The 19,540-nt window shown below is 43.0% G+C and overlaps 2 protein-coding genes across 3 annotated transcripts in view; one reads left to right on the top strand and one right to left on the bottom strand.

The window, feature by feature from the left end:
- The window catches only part of LOC119391077 (zinc finger CCCH domain-containing protein 14), a 121,490-nt gene that overhangs the window by 37,002 nt on the left and 64,948 nt on the right, over nucleotides 1-19,540 (top strand). Inside the window, exons 10-12 of one of the 2 annotated variants that reach the window (XM_037658759.2) lie at nucleotides 11,095-11,142; nucleotides 12,398-12,433; nucleotides 14,008-14,118. In XM_037658759.2, coding sequence (XP_037514687.1) covers nucleotides 11,095-11,142; nucleotides 12,398-12,433; nucleotides 14,008-14,118 — 195 coding nt within the window. The remainder of the gene's footprint in view (nucleotides 1-11,094; nucleotides 11,143-12,397; nucleotides 12,434-14,007; nucleotides 14,119-19,540) is intronic. The other variant, XM_037658760.2, reaches the window with a different exon arrangement.
- On the bottom strand, nucleotides 487-7,032 carry LOC119391078 (uncharacterized). The gene is made up of 5 exons (XM_037658761.2): nucleotides 6,750-7,032; nucleotides 5,386-5,530; nucleotides 4,489-5,114; nucleotides 3,514-3,589; nucleotides 487-1,894 (listed from the first exon to the last, which is right to left on the bottom strand). Exons 1-5 carry the CDS (start codon nucleotides 6,989-6,991, stop codon nucleotides 1,289-1,291), a joined length of 1,695 nt encoding a protein of 564 aa, XP_037514689.1. The 5' UTR covers nucleotides 6,992-7,032; the 3' UTR covers nucleotides 487-1,288.

The following is a 19,540-nucleotide window of genomic DNA, read 5'->3' on the forward strand; positions in this document are numbered from 1 at the left end:
CAAGATGTTGAGACACTTACACTAGCAGCAACGTTTAGATAAAGCAATGAAACTGTACATAGGAGAGTATTCACTTTATTATTCAGAGGGCATTAACGCATAATTTACAAGAGGTGGACAGAAACAAAGTAAACACAGTTATCTTGTACTGGCATAGTTCAAGCAGCTCATGAGCACAGAGGGAGACTGTTGGATCATGTGTGGGAACACTGATAATTTAATTGTACGCTGAAATTCTTTCATATGGCAGCCACTGGTTCAACATATATCAAAGAAGTTATCACACATGTGCGTAACGTGCATAGCAGTGCGTAAACCTTTCCTGCAATCAACAGTGCAAGGACATATTGATACATTAATGCAAGACATCACTTAGGCAACGAACAGTCCCTGAACATCATTGCTGACAGTCTCTTGAAAGTGCTGGTCACTGTGCCATCACTTTCACAAAACAAGCAAATACATCACTTTCCTTCTAGTGCATGCCCTTGTTTGATCATGCAGAAGTATTCAGATGTCTGAATGAAAAAGTGCTAGCTAACTGAAAACATGTGAGGTTAGGACATGAGTGCTAATCTCGCATATTAATAAATACAGTAAAATCTTGTTAATTTGAAAGCCATTAATTCGTAAAATCAGATAATTCAGGCGCGCTCTCTGGCCCCGGCCAGCATAAGTGTTGTTTAATGGAATCAAACCCTCCTTAATTCGGTCATGATTGGCCGCAACCCGGTTAATTCGGACGATTCTCAAAGCGCACCCCACACGAAGCACCACAATCGTGTGGTGCAAAGGAGCGACAACAGTGTTCGCAGGCAACCGAAACGAGGTGGTGCAATCTGCATCACTACTGCCATCAGCGTGAACTGTATGGGAACAATGTTTCCAGTTAATTTTGAGGTAGCACGTTTCGGGTTAGTGAAGACAGGAAGGTCGTGAGCCGCGGTTACATTGTAGACAAGGTCACAAGTGGCGAAAATTACTGCTTTTAAACTGCTCTTATGAAAAGTGCAGGATTTACTTATTCGTCAAGAAAATAGAAGTGTATTGACATTACACACACTTAATTTTTTTTCTTGATACTTTCGATAATTCAGAATTTAGTCAATTCGGATATTTTTTTCGGTCCTGTGAGATATGAATCAACAAGCTTTTGCTGTACAAATTTTTACGGGAAGATCAAGGAGCAGAGACGCACACAATGGAGCCACTGAAACAAGAGTTTGGCATTAACTTTTGACAATGTCTAAATTTTCCTGACCATCTCAAAAAGCAGTTTTTCTAGTGTTCAGCTGGGTGTAGTTTTCAGCAAAGGTGAATCAATGAAGTTAGACAACAGGGCACAGATCTGCCACACTTTGTTGAGTTGTTCAGCCATACTGTTTGGGAAAATCTGTGATAGTATTCTGAAGGTTTTCACCCTCCTGATGACTCTCTCAACATGTATTCGCACGCTTGCGATTCGTCTTGTTTCCTCTTCGTCTTTTTCTGACAGCTGCGGCCGTCCACCCATAAAAGGAGGAATGTTGAGACCTAACGAACGTGTCTTACATTCATCTGCAATAGTGAATCCCCTATCGGCCATGATGCTGCGCCCAGGAGTGAATTTATCTAAGATTCCACAGTGATTGGTCAAGGCCTTGTCCGACAAACGGCCAGGTGCTAGGTCCGAGACAAATGTCACAAATCCGTTGGGGCTGCAAACAATCAGTCCCTTGGCGGTATTGTGCTTCTTGTACAACGAATACGTCTCACTTTGAACGCGAAAAGATGACGGTGTTTCAATGAAGATCTCTGTGCAGTCGAGGATACCGTCCACGGTGTTGAATCCCTTGGAAAGGAAGGCTTGTGGGCGATACTTGTCACACAGATCTGGTGGCATCCATGTGGGCACCTGCATCATGCGATAAAAAAAAAGCTTCTTCATTCCACAGAACCATGTTTGTGTGGATAACACCATGGCAAAATATAAAGCATCAAAAGTACTCACTTATATTCAATTTAAAATATGCCTTAAAACTGAATTTGTGAGAAGCGACAACATGCAACTCTCCCGAACTGCTGCTCTTGTGAACAGAGCTCGGGAAGTCAGTCTACATTTTCATTTTGAAGCAGTGCAACAAATAGGCACAGAGAAGTGAAGACACGAGTGCCGACACTTGTACAATATACGGAATGATGCTTATTGTTTATGGCGTTTTTGCAATAAGCTTTGTTTCCCAAATAATTAGTATATTGGCACATATCCATTTCGTATATAATTTTGTAAAATTTTCCTTAACGCTTCAGTTAAGAGAGGACTGGTGTCATCCCTTCTTTATACATTCGTGGTCCGCCTCGGTGGTACAGTGGCTATGGTGCTCGGCAGCTGACCCAAAGGTCGCGGGTTCGATCCCGGCCGCGACGGTCGCACTTTGGTGGAGGCGAAATGGTTGAGGCCTGTGTACTGTGTGATGTCAGTGCATGTTAAAGAACACCAGATGGTCAAAATTTCTGGAACCCTCTACTACGGTCTCTCATAACCATATCGTGGTTTTGGGACGTAAAACCCCAGATATTATTATTATTGTACATTTGTGACACTGCTACATCATTACACTTGCATGATTACATCCTTATTTTCAGTTGACGTTGTGCATAAACTTGTTTGCGGTGTCACGTTTTTATTTATTAAACTTATTTGCATTGAGGAAAGAAATACTCTACTGCATCGCAGCACAAAAATAATGACTTACATGAACCAATATGACAGCAAAAGCTCACAAGTAACGCCCTTCCCACAATTGCCAACCAGCCGCTGTGAACGGCACGCATGTTATTCTTAAGTCACATTTTCAATATTTCTGTCCACTGCCATGCAAATGAGACACAAATTATTTTCTGCTGAAAAGAATACATCTAAATCGAGGCATTCTTCCTACCTTCTTCATGCGATCAGACATATGGATCTATGGAATTAGCAACTGGCTTATCCATAGAGCTAGATTCTGTAGGCATGACACCTTTCCCTTCCAACTTGAACTCTCGTATTCTTTCGCTGAAAAAAAAACCAGTCCAATCTCTGGATAATTTGACAACCAAGATCAAGGCAGTTTCACTCATTCTGTATAGGCACAACAAGTCCAAGCTTCATTCGAAGAGCATCACGCATGGTGATCATGGTGCCCGCGCAAAACTTGTTGCAGCCACCGGCTAACCGTGGTGTCAACCAGCAGCCATACGCTCAGGTGTTCCCTTTAACAGTGTATTGCTGTGTACATGCATTGTGTAGCTGAAATAGCACACATACACTGTTTAGTTGGCAATATTGTATTGCAGGCTGAAATCTATCGTATTCTCACAACACATCTTGAAAGTGCCTACGAGTATCAATAACTTCAGACATTCCGTTAGGTTGTACCACACCATGGACTAGACTTTTTCTCACATCAATGTGAAAATAGGCGTCTTTTTATACAAATAACGTAGTAACGATGATTATGTGACTGTCAACTTAAAAGTGTTTTTGCATACCTGGCGTAGCTTGTTGTGTAGGAAGTCAAGCCAGGTTACCCATAGGCGGGACACCGTGCTCTCCGACACATCAAACCTGTAAATGAAGAGAGACTTCCACAATGTTCTGTCTTGTATCATATTAAAACAATGCAAGAAGCAGCTAGAAGATGGAGGGTTGAAGTGACGGGCACTCGTAGGAAAATTGAAGAGCCCCTAAACTATCTCCTTTATTTTTTAACATTTCAAGTAAATGCATGCATCGAATTCGGAATGTCACAATCATCGGTATCAAACACAGCAGTACCATGTGCCGCAGGTGCACCACAAAATAAAAATAAACAATGCAGTGTTCCTCTCTGGGTCATTCGCCATTCCCAGCATTGGTTGCGACGTCACCAGGAGAACCTGGTCACGTCAACAGCAGAAAGAGCCCGTTTGTCTGCCTGCAAGTATGTGTCCTCCCTGCTTATCCTCCTTGCTCAGCAAGTAGGAACCATCAGCCAAGAGAAGAGATGAGCCAATGTACGGGGTGTAGCGAAGGAAAGAGTGAAACGAGCGAGGGCCGCATTTAGATATCAAACACGCTTAACTCCACTATTACAGCATTACTTCAAAACATTCTCAAAGGAACATGTTCGTTGTAGTCTCATGTGCAACTGCAACAACACAACTAAATTTCAACCACTGTGTGGATTAGGAGTCCTTTAACTAGTGCCATGGGAGGCACTTGTCGTTCAGGGCAGCAGCTATAGAAAAAAGTCACTTTGTCGAAAAACTAAACTCCAATAATATTCCTTGTTAAGTCCTATCCTTGCATTATAGCATGATAGTTTACATGTGCATGTTGTAAGCATTATAAATTAATGCAAAAGTTACAATGATGAGAAAACATGTTGCATTTCCTTTGCACCTAAGGAATACCACTTCATTTAGAGAACATGTATATTTGAATGACAGCAGAGAGGTTGACAGTCAAGAACAGGGTTAGCTCACCTGAATGCAAGGTCGGCTCCGTCAAGTCCCAGCCGAAGTCTCATAAGCACAATTATTAACTGTGTCTTGAGCGGCAGCAGAAACTTTCTGTCTTCATTTGCAGTTCCTTTCATATTCCAAAATTGCAGGCTGTTCACGTCGTCTTCTAACAGCGACCAAAATGCCTCCAAATGCAGGCGTGATGCGAATCCAGTATAGTAGCGCAGTCTCTTTTCGTTCTGAGCCAAGACATCGTATTCAAACTCTGTTCTTTTTGTTTTGGAGGCCTTTCTGAGGCAACCACTCAAACGTGATATTTCAAGCACCAAACATCTGTTCTTTTGCTGAAGGCGGTTATACAGCCTTGCTGAATCTGCATTAGCCTTTGTTTTCTCCTCTAACTCCTTCTTCAATGCAGTAATTACTGCTTTAGCTTTTTCTAGTTCCTGCTCAAGATGGTGAATGGATTCTTGCTGCCTCTTTAGCAGATCATTTTCATTGTGCTCATGATATGTATATGAGTGTTCTTCGAATGTATCACAAGCAGTGTTCTCAGTGGCACTGCACAAGTCGGTGCTGTTTTCATCATTTGATGTTTCCTCGCTGTGTGGCTGTTGCACTTCAACACGGTTGGCAGGTAGAGTGCGCTGTATCAGTGGAAAGTAAAGAAGAAATCTCATTACATAAAGAAGATATTTAAACAGCTATAGCACTGGCAAATTCCTTTAATGGGAAAACTCTGCCACAGCAAATCATTCTTCTCCAAGGTGTATAGAAAAAGTAGCAGAAATTCGTGTCAACACACTGGTGTAATGAATAAATAATCTACTTATTTGTCACAACGTACTCTGTCAGCTGCTACGTTTAAATTATGTGCATGCTGAGTGATGCCTTGCCATAAAAAATGGACTTTCATACCTTCACTTGAATTTGTCGACGCTTCTTTATAATTTTTTGCTTAAGTGGAAAGACTGTCGGTACCCGAACCATATACGTTTTCTTCCCTCCTTCGAAGTGTTCGCCGCAAACTCTGTGGCCTGTTGTGGGCACGAACTTTGAGAACCTGCAAAAAATGTCGTATTTTTTGTCCTTTTGTGGTAAGGTGGTGCAGTGGCATAAATCATGGGGATTTCTGACACCCCTTGTGTTCGTGCATGCCTTGCAAGTGCCTCCCAAAGCACTTTCAAAGAGCAGAAACAAAGTACAAAAGTGAAAGCTGCTTTCTCTTTCAAAAAGCACTGAAGAGTACGAACTTTCCAAAATGTTACGGGGTGCTCCTGATGTGTTGCAAATGTTTATTATGATTGGCTTTAAATTAAAAAGTAAGTAAACAGTTGACGGTAAGTAAATGTTGACAGTTTGGCGGAAGCCGCTGATGATAAATTGTGAATCTGATTGTCAGGCTATGGTTATGTTAATTATAAATAAGTCATCCCAAACATAATGACGCTTTACAATGCAAGAAAGTTTCCAGGAGTGAATCGTGGGAGGCTACTATTAACAGGTATACATGCTGGGGAATGAAGCTGAAACGTTTGTTCACCGAGCCCCCCTTCCCCCCCCCCCCCCCCCCCCCCCTCCCCCCCCCCCCATAAAAAAAAGTACGATTTTTCTGGATTTGCGCCACTAGCGTGGTGGGTGGAAGTTTGTGGAGCGGATTTCTAACCAGCGACTCGCTCCGCGATTTGCCTAACGTGAGCGTCATCAACATGCACTGCGCCGAGTAGGTGATCCCGGTGATAGTGCACGCAAGAGATCGTAAATGATCAAGTGTAGGCTAAAATCAAGTTTAAAAAATATCGTCACAAATTATTACGAAACATTTGCGATATGGGCATGCTGACAGGCTTCCTCTGTTATATGCGCGATTAATACAACACCCTGAAACAGCCTCTGCCGTAGCACTGATGCCTAATGAAACGCGCATACCATAATCGCATCAATATTATTAGTCTCGCGTTCCGGATAAACACGCCGCACAAGCGTTTCGAACGCCGCGCGCGCTCTCCTGTTTTGTAAATGTACAGCACCTGATACGATTATTCTTTATATAAACATACGCGCGATGAAATACCTTTTTCAGCATAGGAAGTTCGGAAGACGCCGGCCGACATGGCCAGACTGTATCGCGGCTGTGACATGAAGGTATCTGCGCTTACCGTGGAAAATACACTTTTATACGTGCCTCGCTACACTTTATTTTAAGTCAAGTCGATCGGCTAATCTGAACTGAGTAAGCTAAATGCCCTAACGCAGCAAAAAACAACAAAAGACAGACTTACTTGCCACGCTGTCCAGCTCTGTTGATACGCTGCAGCCAAAGCTGCCGAAGCTTCGTCTCTTTCGGGAACACGTAAAATCCGAGGCCCTTTCGTTTCGAACTGTTGTTGAAGCATCCAGGAACACAACATGTGAATCCACCCATCGCGGAAAATAAATGAAAGTTAATAAATCTCACTGCGGTGCGGCCCGCCGCAGCAACGAATACACGGGCGCGCGGACGGATGACTACAACTACCGGCATGCATCACGGCAGCGGTGGCGTAGTGAAACTAGCTGGTGAGATCGGTCTATTGGCGGTGAACTCAGAGTGGTTAGCAGTTTAACTACTAATGTCAATGTTGACAGCATGACCTTAGTAGGGCTAAATTTTGTGTTTGTGTTTTGTAAACTGTGAAGGACAGCATGACCTTAGTAGGGCTAAATTTTGTGTTTGTGTTTTGTAAACTGTGAAGCACTCAATTTCTTTCAGTATATTCATCTTATAAACAGGACTTCCTTGATCTGAGAAATCAACCCTTATGACAACACTATTTTGGTTGGCATTCTGTTTCTTCTGTCACTGGTGGTTTTACAGCAACTATATGACTGCTTCAGAAGACTCATCCTGAAGTAATCATCATCAGCAGTGTATTTCACTGCTGAAGTGAAGTACACTGCAAGCTTATTAAGGGGGGATGCGGGGCTGAACAATCAGCTTTTGAATTGCTGCACTAATTTTGATGAAAATTTCGGAGATGGCTTATCTTGTTATCAGCACATACAGTAGACTCCCGTTAAGACGAACTCAGAGGGACCGCGGTCATCTGTTCGTCTTATCAGGAGTCCGGCTTATCAGAAGTGCCTGCAGAAAGAGACGTGCTAGCATGCCAAGTGCATCGTAATATGTTACTTGAAAACACTGAATGGAGTAGACTTACAATGGGGGCAAAAAGACAGGAAAAAGCATTTACTTGGCTTAGCTTAATGAAAACTATGCCTTCAAGTAGTGTATTTACCTGAATCCTACGAGCACCTGATTTCGCAGATTCGAAAATAAAAATTCTCATGAAGATATTGCTACCACATTTTAACGGATTGAACTTCTTTTCTTCCGAGACCCTGCTATCTCGTAAAGTGCTTGGGGGCTTCTAGCCCACTGTGCTGAAGATTCACCACAAATGGAGCGACATAAGCTATTCATTTGTATGGATCACCCAGGTCAGCCTCCACTTGCTGTCTTCTGGTGGTTGCCAATCCTTGTCACCAGGAGTACGTTGTTGTGTTTGTCGGCTTTCACAGGAAAAGGGACAGACGGTAGTTAGCTAGGACTCTATTTATTTTATGGTGCAGCATCCTATCTGCTAAAAAGCAACACATCGATGGACAGAAGGTTAGAGGGGGAAATGCTCATGCTGCTATTGCAACAGGTGCTTATAAAGACGTACCGGGGGACAAGAATAGTGGACAGCACATGCCACTTGACAGAGGGGTGTCACACGTGGCATTATCACAAGCACACGTGTACAAATGTGCCACACTAATATTTACTTACCTATATTTATACATGTACACTGAGGGCCAGTTAGGGCATTACACTGGGGAGGATGCAAAAACAAGATAAGTACAATGCACACTCAGTAGGCATAGCTAGGAATCGGTATGAATATACTTATGAACCAGAGTAGATGTCGTTCAGTTGTAGTCTGTAAAAGAGGCAATTTATTTTGTTATATTGAGGCCTGATAATAAAATTCGACCTTTTGAGCAAAGTATAGTTGCCAAGTGATTATTTCTTGCCCAAAGGGTGCCAGAAGAATGTTCGAGCATAATAGGGCGGTACGTAAAAAATAACCTGAATTTCACTGATGTAAAGAAAATTAGTTTTCTTGAAATTGAGATTGAGTATCCACGACCTATAATGCCCTGCTGGTGGATTCCTCTTCACGAAGGCTGTACGCCACGTGTAAAGCCAGACGAAACACAGGTCCAGTGCTTTGTGAAAGCAAAGGCCCAGCTAAGCTGTCATGCCCATTCTGCTACCACAGCTTCCTCCCACTCGAAGCGTGGAGGTCGCCCGGAGTGGTATGACGCCAATGTTGTGTTTACCGAAACAAACCACCTCCTGTCCACACAGTTTGATGTATGTGCAACTTCAAAAGCCATTGTAAACCACACAAACAGGAGAGCTTCGGTGCAAAATTTCGTGAAAGCTAGGTGAGAACAGGAATTGGAACACCTTTGTTCTTGCTGGCCATGTTTGCTGTTTTGCAACATTGAGCACGCTTTATGTCCGAAGAATCAAGCAAGTGCTGGTACGACGTTGCGCATTTTGGCTGCTGCTATGCATCAGTTCAGCTGAAGTAGGTTGGTTTTATCACTGAACACCGCACGTATATTTATAATTTATAGAGTCGCCAGCAGTGCGACAGGTTACTGTGAGCAGCTCCGAAAAATTTGTCAGCTACTTACCGTATTTACTCAAATCTAAGCCGGCCCCGATTCTAAGCCGACCCCCGAAATTCACAAGGCCAGAAAAAAAAACTTAATCAATGTATTCGAATCTACACTTGAATCTAAGCCAAGCCCCACTTTCGCACATCGTTTTTTCGAAAGAAACATCGGCTTAGATTCGAATGAATACGGTAAACCTTGTTGTAGCGATGCACTCTTCGGAAAAACATTCATTTGCAGCAAAACAGGCTGTTGCGATTGCATTCACTGAAAATTTATCCTATTGCAAGAGTCTAGAATAGCTTCTTTCAACTTTGGGATGATGGAGAGTGGGCTCTGCGATATCCTGACACCAGGGGCAACATGCTTCTTGGTGCTGATTGAGATTGCTTGCAAGATGCTATTGTTGGCAACATCCGTTTCCCTGAATGATCGCAGTCGCTTGCTAGATGAAAGATAGCGTGGTGTGTTTATTACTATGGCTTCTACGAATGCTCATGCTTTGGCATGCACTGCCCATGCTCCGGAAAAGACACTGCTCCACTTTGGCAAGAGGTTGGATGCTACTGTCACAACTAGGCTTGTGCGAATATTCGAGCAGTTAAAATATTTTAATGAATATTACAGTATTCGGATTCGCTTTGAAACGAGTATAAATTATTCTAAATTTCGAAGTATACAAAATAGACACACAGACATAAACCGCTTGTAGCCCTCTGTAAAGGTGGTTTCACTGCAGTGCAGTACTGCTATGCCGTGAAAACATCTATCCAGGGGAAATCCGCACTGCTGCGAAGCCCCACTTCAAGGTTAAATGAACAAATTACCCTCACATTGATTCATCATTTTTTTAAGTTTAAAAGCTTGCTATACTGGCTTATATACTCTAAGTATAGTAAATATCAAAACGTAACATATTTTACAGGTTATCACTTGCATTCTACCAAAAGTCAAATCCTGGTACTATTCAAAGTTGCTTCCACTTCCATTTGAACCAAACAGAATGACATTAGTGCATGCCTTGTTTCAATTTAAAGAAATATTGGGCAGGTTAGCTGGGTCATGAAATTATGCTAATTTTTCTTATAACATGTGATATATACTGTTCGAATTCGCTTTGAAATTATTTGACCAAATCACTATTCGCTTCGAATCTAAAATTTACTATTTGCACAAGCCTAGTCACAACCCTTGAGGTTTGTCTTCCCTGCATGACTTGTGCATCCCTTTATACTCGGCTTTGCACTGCATATGTTGTGGCGACAGTTGCTTTGTTGATAATTCAGACATTGTGCACTCCATGGTGCCTGACTGTGCTGGCAGCTGATGAGAGGTTCTTTGGGCCTGTCAGTCTATACCATACGTGTGACTGTGACCACAGGCACAGTTTAGACTGACAGTCATAGTAAATGTGGTCTTTAGCTGTGTACCCGTAATTTTAACAAACCAGCAATACTGAGTGTTCATACTGAGCTCAATTTTACACACAATAAAAGAAAAGAGGTAAGCTTGCTTGTGCGCACAAAGCTTCATGCAGAATTAGCACACTACAGCTTAAACTTGTCATCATATGTCAAAGACATGTGTGACATCTGTACAGTGCAGCATGCATAGCAGCAACACGACATTCTTCACGCTGTGTAATGGGGAAACGTGAGATTCATTTATTGTATCAACCATCTCAGAATTTCAAACAGATACTTTTACTTCACTAATGCACAAGACTCAGGAAAAAGCAGGAAAAATGTCTTTCATGCATCTGGCAATTTTTCTGTTCAAAATTTTCAGACTTTGCGATTTTTGGGGCTATTTGCAGATGGCCCCATCAATCTTTAAAAAATTGATTGGTGGCTGAAATAAGTCGTAAAAGTGAGTGACTGAAAACTAATTGCATTTCTTTGAACCTTCATCCAGAACGACCCAGTGGGCTGTCAATCAAGGAAAGGCTTGGACGCAGGCGGGGTGAGTACTTGTTTTGTACTAGCCGGGGAGTAGGGCCCATGCTTTCATCAAGAACCGTATCTTGAATAGACTCGCTGCTCAAAGCTGAGTTGTTGAAAGTAGCCATTTTACAGAGAAGTATCTGGCAAGTACTGCAGCTAGTGGAGAGGCCGCGCAAATGTCAAGTCATTTCCAAAGCCACCGTTTTCTTTACCTTGTATTTTACGGTGACACGTCGAATACGGATCAATGTGTTTTGGCATTGTAGTCGGCTGAACTGGTGATCAAACACTACGAAAACATGCTGCCGTTAAAGTCATCATCACCATCACCTTTGAATACATTGCTTCGTTGCATCTCCAGTGTTTTTTTTTTTCTTATTTTTTCCTCTCTGTTTCTCTCAGGGGTTTCTTTTTTTCTTCAGTTGTGATGGTGATGTGACAGGGTGTTTGGCTCGCATCATCGTAACTGCCATCTGAAAATGGTGGCCGCTGTGATGGCTGGTTTGCGCATGGTGACGACAATGATGCACCACTTTAGTCTGATTTTGAATGCACTTTCAGAGGTTACGTTATTTTACTTGTTCAGCTAGGAGGAACAAGTCGCGTCATGTGATTCTTGGTGTTCCATAGAATCAGGTGGCATCGCAAGACAGATGAGTGAGGTGGCATGTGTGGCTGGCATGGGCACCTTACCATTTGGGGTTGTTGAGGAGCTGTTTCATCAATTGATAACACCAAATGCACTATCAACCAAATGAGGAGGACATTTTGTTCTTTGTAGTGATGAAGTGGTGCATAAAACTGTTGATGACAGACATTAGGTAAACAAATATTCGATCTGTAAAAGTAAAGTTAGGTGGATTTGTTTTTTTTTTTTCTTTTTTTACGGCCAGAAATGGAAAGATGCTATTTGGCTTGCTGTGTATTCAGGTGCACATTTGACTTTCACATACTTCAGATGCTCCAATGTCAGTATACTTCGATCCTATGAAATGTGGGTGCATGTTCAGTTTGTGAATTTCTGACAGTTGAGTCAAACACAGCCAAGTGAGTCTGCAGTGCATTTGTTGTTTTGTTTATCTGCCTCCTGCAATTTTAATTCAACTTGACGTATTAAAAAAAAGCAATTTGGTTGATCTCTTCAGGGCCAAACTAAGAGAGGTCAACTTTATCGCGGTTATTTACTAAATAGTCAACTCTGTAGTAAACACAGGTTACATTATAACGTCTGTCCATTGTGCATAGCTGTAAACTGCAATGTTGATTTGCTGCAGCGTCTTCAGAGGAGCCTGTGGTCCCCTTAGAACGAGGTAAGTTGTGTGCATTCAGTTTAAGGGCAGTGGGTGTAGGCATTTGTTTAACTTTACGTTGGTGAGAACTGCCTTCAATCATTGGCTTGACGCTGTCAAGACAGTGCAGGGAAATAAAAGCTACAGAAAATGGTATAGAATGCCTTTAAACTAAAGCAAGGTCGGAGTACGGGCTAGTGGGTATTCCATTTCAAATTGTGATTACAGCGCCTTCGTTGCTCGCTGTCTCGTCTTACCTTGCGCTGTAATCACAGTTTAAACTAAAGTCTCTTAGGTGTGGTTAGGGAGAACATTGTACAGATGGCTAGTTTACCACTCCACTTGTTAATTGAAAATACAATGCTTTTGTTACTAGGGGCAAGCATAATTGGTAGTTGTTCACCCATCATTGGGATTTGAGGCATCCTAGTGTGGAGAGGCAATACATCTGTGTTGAGAGACAGTAAGGACAAAGATTGCTTTACCTGTCTTTCTGTATTGCTCTGCAACACCAAAAGAGCCGCATTTACCATGATACTAGCAAGAAAAGACAAAAACAAATGCAAGATCAGGGTTAAAGGTGTCGGTAGACTTAAATTGTACTGATTGGTAAAGATGGGCAACATTCCGCACACATAGAAACGCACGCACGAACATACATAAAGTATGGTTGACCCCCCCCCCCCCCTTTACGAAAAAAATTTCTGGCTACGCTACCGCAGTCTACACTTTACGAAAGAAATGACAAAAACAAAAGCAGTGTGCACATCACATTTTTCTTTCCTCCTTTTTTTTTTTTTTGCTCTTCACTCTCCTTTCCGCTGACGGCTCTCCGCGGTCTCGCATTCGCCAACCGCTCATGCCATGTCTCTGCGGTTGCGTATGCTGACCGGCGCATCCCATTTCACTGTTGCTAGCGGTTTTCCGGAAGTTGGCTGAACTAGAGGACTAGATTGAACCCCATAGAGTTCCGAACAGTCAGTGTTGTGCGGTAACTTAAAAATAACAGTCTCAAACAGCACTCGAAAGCGAAATTTGAGGTTAAATAGTGTTCATATAAGCTCCAATTTTTAAAATAGGCATTTGTAAGCATTTAGGCACAAACAACAAAAATAGGCATTATAGGCACTATAAGAACATTATAAAAGCCCTTCTTAACCTATAATTCATGCTCATATGTCAAAGTGGCATGATAAGAGTGCAAGGAAGAAAACAGGCATTTGCCTAAAGTTCGGTCTCTAGTCATGATTATGCAGGCTCTGCAACATCGGTTTCTTGCTCTTTTCGTTGTTAACTGCGACCGGTCTTCGTGATTTCGAGGAAGCCGCATTGGAGAGAGAGGTTGTGAGGCCACAGGCTCTGCCAGTGCCACCTAGGTCACTGCTTTTGTAGCTGTTGTATGCTTTATGTCCATCCTCTCGAGTATCGCATTCTTCTGGGCTCTGATCCCCAATTGAAGGATCTATTCTGTGCACGGTGTGGTCTTCGCTTGCTTTGTTACTGTACCATACAGCTTTGCAGAACCAGAAGTTATTGGTATTTCCTAGAGGGCATATGCACACTGCTTACTCAATGGCTTCGGTTTATCCAACCAGCACCTGGCCGAACGAGGGCATCACGGATCGTCGGTGCCATTGCCCCCGAAGTTCGGCCAGACACCAGAGCAGCGGAGAAAAGTGCGGTGGCTGCACCCGCAGCTGACGCAGGTGAGTCAGCCCAACTGCGTTTGTGCCACACTCGTATCAATACTTGCACCAGCGTCACGCTTAAAGAGTTCCCTTAAAGGTCATGGCACTGCAAAAGCTCAGATGCAACGCATGCATAGATCACACAGTGAGAGCCATGCTGGCAAACTGCTGTGCAGATGTATGCCGCAACTGCAAATTTTATTGAAAGCATGTCCATCATATTCTCGGAGCACTCAGCATTAACTGCTGCAGAGGCAGCGTTGTACCCAGCAATTTACTACCTAGTGCATGCTAGTGGCCAGCGGTAGCAGGAACACGGGGATTTCTCCAAAAAGTCAGTGCGTTGTGTGGAGCACGTGCAGTGTAGCCTGGAGTACAGCTGAACCCCGCAATAGCAAAATCAGCGGGGAAACTGAAGAGTTTCACTATCATGAGAATTTTGTGATCGGGAATTAATGCAGTACAAATAGGGCAGCAGTCAGCAAAATGAAAATTTGATGGAACAGTTCAGTTAGATTGCCTTTTCGACTGTTTCCATGTATAGTATAGACACACAGATCTTCCTTCGCAGTGCAGCCAATTGTATTATGCGTAGGCTTGTGTGAATATTCAAGCAGTTCGAATATTCAAACAAATATTACAGTATTCAAATTCACTTCAAGACGAATTTAAGTTAGCCTAAATTTCGAACTATTTGAAATGAACAAATAGACATATAACAAGCCACATGTAACCCCCTGTAAACGGGAACCCAGCAGATGCCTATGCTCACATCAATTCATCATTTTTTAAGTTTAAAAGCTTGTTATACCGGCTTATATGGTCTAATTGTAGTAAATTTTAAAACAATGTATTTTACAGGTTATCACTTGCATTCCACCGAAAGTCAAATCCTACTACTATTCAAAGTTGCTTCCACTTCCCTTTGAACAGAAAAAAATGACATTTGCACGTGTGTCCTTGTTTCAATTTTAAAAACTATTGTGCAGGTCAGTTGGGTCATGACAAATATGCTCATTTTTATTTATAATATGTGATATATACTATTCGAATTCAATTTGAAATTATTCAACTAAATCACTGTTCGCTTCGAATTCGCTTCAAACCTGAAATTTACTATTTGCACAAGCCTAGTTATCCGGCATCATCTTGTGCATTCGGAGAAACGCCCGCATAGCTTCGAAGGCATCCAATTCACATTCACTCAAGTAGCCGTGGCACTCACTCCTCCGTTGCTGATTGGCCATGTCACTGTGCTGCTGCTGCTGCTGAACATCACTATACACTCAAACCTCATTATAACAAGGTCACATCTGCCACGAAAATAACTTTATTATATCCGAAAACTCGTTATAAACGTTTATTTGTAGCACTGTAGCTATGGCAAGACTATTCTTCATTTACTTTGTTATAACCGATAATTCGTTATATCTGTGCTTGTTACACCGATGTTTGAGTGCAATGCGTCTATACTAGAGCTGTGCAAATAGCAAAATTTTGGGTGCGGAAATTCAAATATTAAAGTGGGAGTGTGAATCGAATCAAATATTTTTCGAATATTTCTCAAATATTTCTAGAATATTTTTTGAATACTTCAAAGCGAAATTGCAGAAAAAAAAGTTAGAGAGGATTCCTAAGCATATTCTTATGAGATAGCAACATGAAAGTGTTTCTTTTCGCTAGGTTGATGAAGCACTGGCGGGGGTGGTGTTTCATAGTTGTCTTATCAAGAATGAGGCAATGTAGAGGCCGAATTCTATTTATGTACACGATTTGGTGCAACCAAAGTGTTGCCGACAACACTTTACACGTGATAGGCAAAGGTGCCATTTTCTCAGCCTCTCCTCCACTTTCAACTTCTGTGGAAGTCCAACTGATGTGGCGGACAAGGGTGTGCTCCCTTCATGTCCCGAGCTCCAAATCTGCCTCGTAGATGTCGATATATAAGAACATCTGAAATTTTGGATGCTGAAAAGCTTCGGCTTCCGATTTTTGTGACTTCCTGCCCAAATTTCAGGTCCAAAACAGCATTAGTTGAGCCCCCACCTCTGCCACATCTTTCATCTCCATGTTGGAACCAGCGTTTTCTTGAGTTAGTAAATTGGCGACCGTAGCAGAGCTTGAAAAGCAGCTTTGCCGCGATACCAGAGTGTGATGAGGTGAAGCATATTGAAAATCTAGGAACCACTTCCAATCGGACGTTGAGTGTGTCTTGGCAAAATTCGACCGTAACAGAGCTTGAAAGGCAGCTTTGCCGCAATACGAGAGTGTAATGAGGTGAAGCATATTGAAAATCTGAAGGGGTCATTGGACGTTGACTGTATTTGTTTTTGGGAGGTTCGAATAGTAAAATTCTAGTGCGAATCGAATCGAATAACAAACACTATTAGAAAAATATTCGAAATTTCGAAAATGCGCACACCCCTAGTCCATACCCATTCTTCAAATGGCAAAAAGAACTTCACGTAAGCAAGCAAAAATGGTTGCACGCAGCAGCCCGACAGTGGCAAACAGCGAGCCACCGTGCCACTTGAGCGGTGATGCGGCTACACTCTAAGGCGACTATGCACACACGCACGCACGTGCACACACACAATAAGCGTAAACAATAACATGGTGTGGCACGTGAGACTTCTTCCGGCACCATGCCAATTTTGTAAACAAAAATCGTCGCATCCATGCAAGCCCAAAGTAGTGGTAGTTCATGCAGTTTAACGTGAATCAGACATTTGAGCGCATTTTGGAGCATGCTGACCTTGCGCGAGCAGAAAATGTGGTGGAAACGTCCTGTCCATCTTCAGTGTTGTGGGATTGCAGTTTAGCAACATTTTGTTGTCGAAAAATATGCGATGCATTGAGTCCTACGGGCGTTAGTCGGGGACAGGAAATTGTTTTGTTGTCACGAAAATTTTGTTGTTGCATGATTTCATTATTGCGGGTTTTGTCTGTGATGGTATTATGCACAGATGATGTAGATAAACACTGCTTAGAGGCAACAGCAAACACAGTTGAACCTCAGTATAACAAACTTGAGTGTAACGAAATTCTTAATATAACAAAATATTTAACTTTTTATAATGTCATGTCCATTGATCACCATGTATTTTAACCCTCAATGTAAAGAAGCATGTTTGTTTGTGATTTAAATATAACAATGTTCCTCTGGTGCCGCTAAGGAATGCTGAGGCAATAGAGTAGAACCCCACTACAGTAGCATCTCGGTGATACCAATCTCAAACGCGAGCGAAAATATTTCGTATCACCATAATAAAAATAGCAAAATCCATTTTCAAACGTGCTAATGCACAAAAGATTGATTTCCATCGAAAGAACTCGCATATGTAATTTCTGTGACACACGTGAACGGACCAGTAAGGGAAGGCGCAGCTGGCTGTTGCGAAAGCGTGCGTCAAGGCTTCGCTTGGAAACTAACCCCCGAATGCAGAGATGTTACTTGGCTCGTGCCTTCAACTTGACTTGAGCAAGTCGGCCCGAAGCAAGCAGCGGACTTGAAAACCCCCAAGTCGGCCTTCGCGTTTCATAGACGCTCAAGCTGTCTTGCTTGGTCAAGTCAAGAACGAGCTTCAATGCAGAAACATGTTGCTCGCCTGGTACCGAGGTTAATAATGAAGTTGTTGGCGTAAGGCACGTGTTAAAGCAAGAAAAGTTCGTATATTTCAAAAGAACTATGAGATCAAAGTGCTACAAGCATATTTTTGTCATTTTACTGTTAACGAGCGGCACGTGGCTCCCGCCGCCGCAGCGATGTACAGTGTTGCTTGTGTAAAGCGTCCGTTGCCCACTGGTTTCAGTGGCCGCCCAAGCGCGGCGCGTTACTCCAAGCTTGCTTGTTTTGGCCTGCGCGCTAATAGAACTTCCCATAAAGATGCGAAACAAGGCATGGTTTGCGTTGTGTTCTTTCGTCGTTTTTTTTTTTTTTTTAATCGAATGCGGAGTGTATATGCGCTGCCCTGGCTCGCAAGTTTTAAGCGAGGTATCGCGAATTTTCAACGTACTAGCCTTTCTATTCGCCTATGGACATGCTTGTAGCGAGCTGGGTCGCAGTTATATATGAATAAATAAAAAATGCAACAACTTCTGGGAACAAGGTGTACAAAGCCCTTGTTCAGGCCCATGTGGGTGCTGCCACCCAACAAAAAAAACTAAAGAATAGAACTGGAAATGCTAATTATTTGTCTACTTTCGTTGAACATCTGATTCTTGGTAAACAAGACAAGAAGCGGGGGTCGGGATCATGGGCCTCGGCGGAATTTTGCCTCGCGGGGTGCAGCAATGCCGCGCTGCATGTTGATGAGGGTAGGGGGGGGGACGCACATGGTCAAGATATGTGATCTTCTAAAAGCTTTGTCGCGAACAACGAAAAAGACACAGGCCTGTCATGCGCGTCCTGCGAGGTGAACGAAGAGCTCATCCACCTGTTTGTACGAGAGCACCTGTTTGTAATACAAAGCTACGAGGAAGTCCCAAGGAAAGCTTCGTCTTGTCACCAAAAAATTTTTGCTGGTCCGTGGATTAAACCCGCACTAGGGGAAGCTCTTTTTTTCTGAGAAAAGCTTAAGGAATTTTTCGTATCGTTGTGCTGCAAACTGATGCCTGTCAAGTTTCTCAATCCCACACAGCTGCACCGAACGAGACAAAAACGGCGTAAAATGTTGTGTACTATGAAAACATTTTTCGGCTCATGCTACGTCCCCCACGTCACTTTGCAAAGCGAAGTCGTCGAATCAAGGAGAAAGTACCATTCGCTGAGATGTCGCAGCAAGGCACGTTGTCGTCCAAAGAGACACCTCAGCGCAAGGCGGCCCCGCGCTTCACCGAGGACGAAAAAAGTGTGCTGATCGATCTTGTGAGGCAGTTCGAGCACATTATCGTGTGTAAAAAACTGATGTTGCGTCAGTGGCGAAAAAAGATGAAACGTGGAAAGAAATAGCCAAGCGCCACAACGCCAACCACGGGATTACGAGGCGCCACCACCTGCAGCTCAAGAAATGCTGGAATAACCTCAAACAGAAATGAAAAGAGGAAGCTGCAAGAGAAAAGTGAGAGCGCCACAAAACTGGTAAGAACAACATTTTTTTGCATGACTGGTGCGCTTGAGCTATTATTCTTGTGACCTTCCACATGTTTTGTATTCGGGAGATGAGTAATTGGGGAGCGTAAATACACCGGGGCTATTAATGCGCACGTGTGTGCAGTCCACACATCCTGTAACGCCAGGGAATTCGGCCACTTCATAAAAGTCCCGCATAACTTTAGGAAATCCCGCCGGCTGCGGGAAGCGCACCAGCATCGAGTGAAAGTGCTTTGCGATGAGCAGGGTCACTTTTCCGACTGCGCGGCACACTGTCGACTGTGGAATGCGGACGAGATCGCCGGTGACTGTCTGGAATGTGTCAGCGCCGTAAAACCTAAGCGCCAT

The sequence above is a fragment of the Rhipicephalus sanguineus genome, chromosome 4 (assembly GCF_013339695.2).
Source record: "Rhipicephalus sanguineus isolate Rsan-2018 chromosome 4, BIME_Rsan_1.4, whole genome shotgun sequence".
Classification (NCBI taxonomy): domain Eukaryota; kingdom Metazoa; phylum Arthropoda; class Arachnida; order Ixodida; family Ixodidae; genus Rhipicephalus; species Rhipicephalus sanguineus.

Excerpts from the sequence above, each read along its gene's own strand:
- LOC119391078 (XM_037658761.2), bottom strand. The coding sequence starts at position 6,991 with ATGCCGGTAGTTGTAGTCATCCGTCCGCGCGCCCGTGTATTCGTTGCT. Across the intron at positions 3,590-4,488 it reads GGAGCCGACCTTGCATTCAG|GTTTGATGTGTCGGAGAGCA; the intron begins GTGAGCTAACCC and ends CTTCATTTACAG. Across the intron at positions 1,895-3,513 it reads TACACAACAAGCTACGCCAG|GTGCCCACATGGATGCCACC; the intron begins GTATGCAAAAAC and ends CGCATGATGCAG.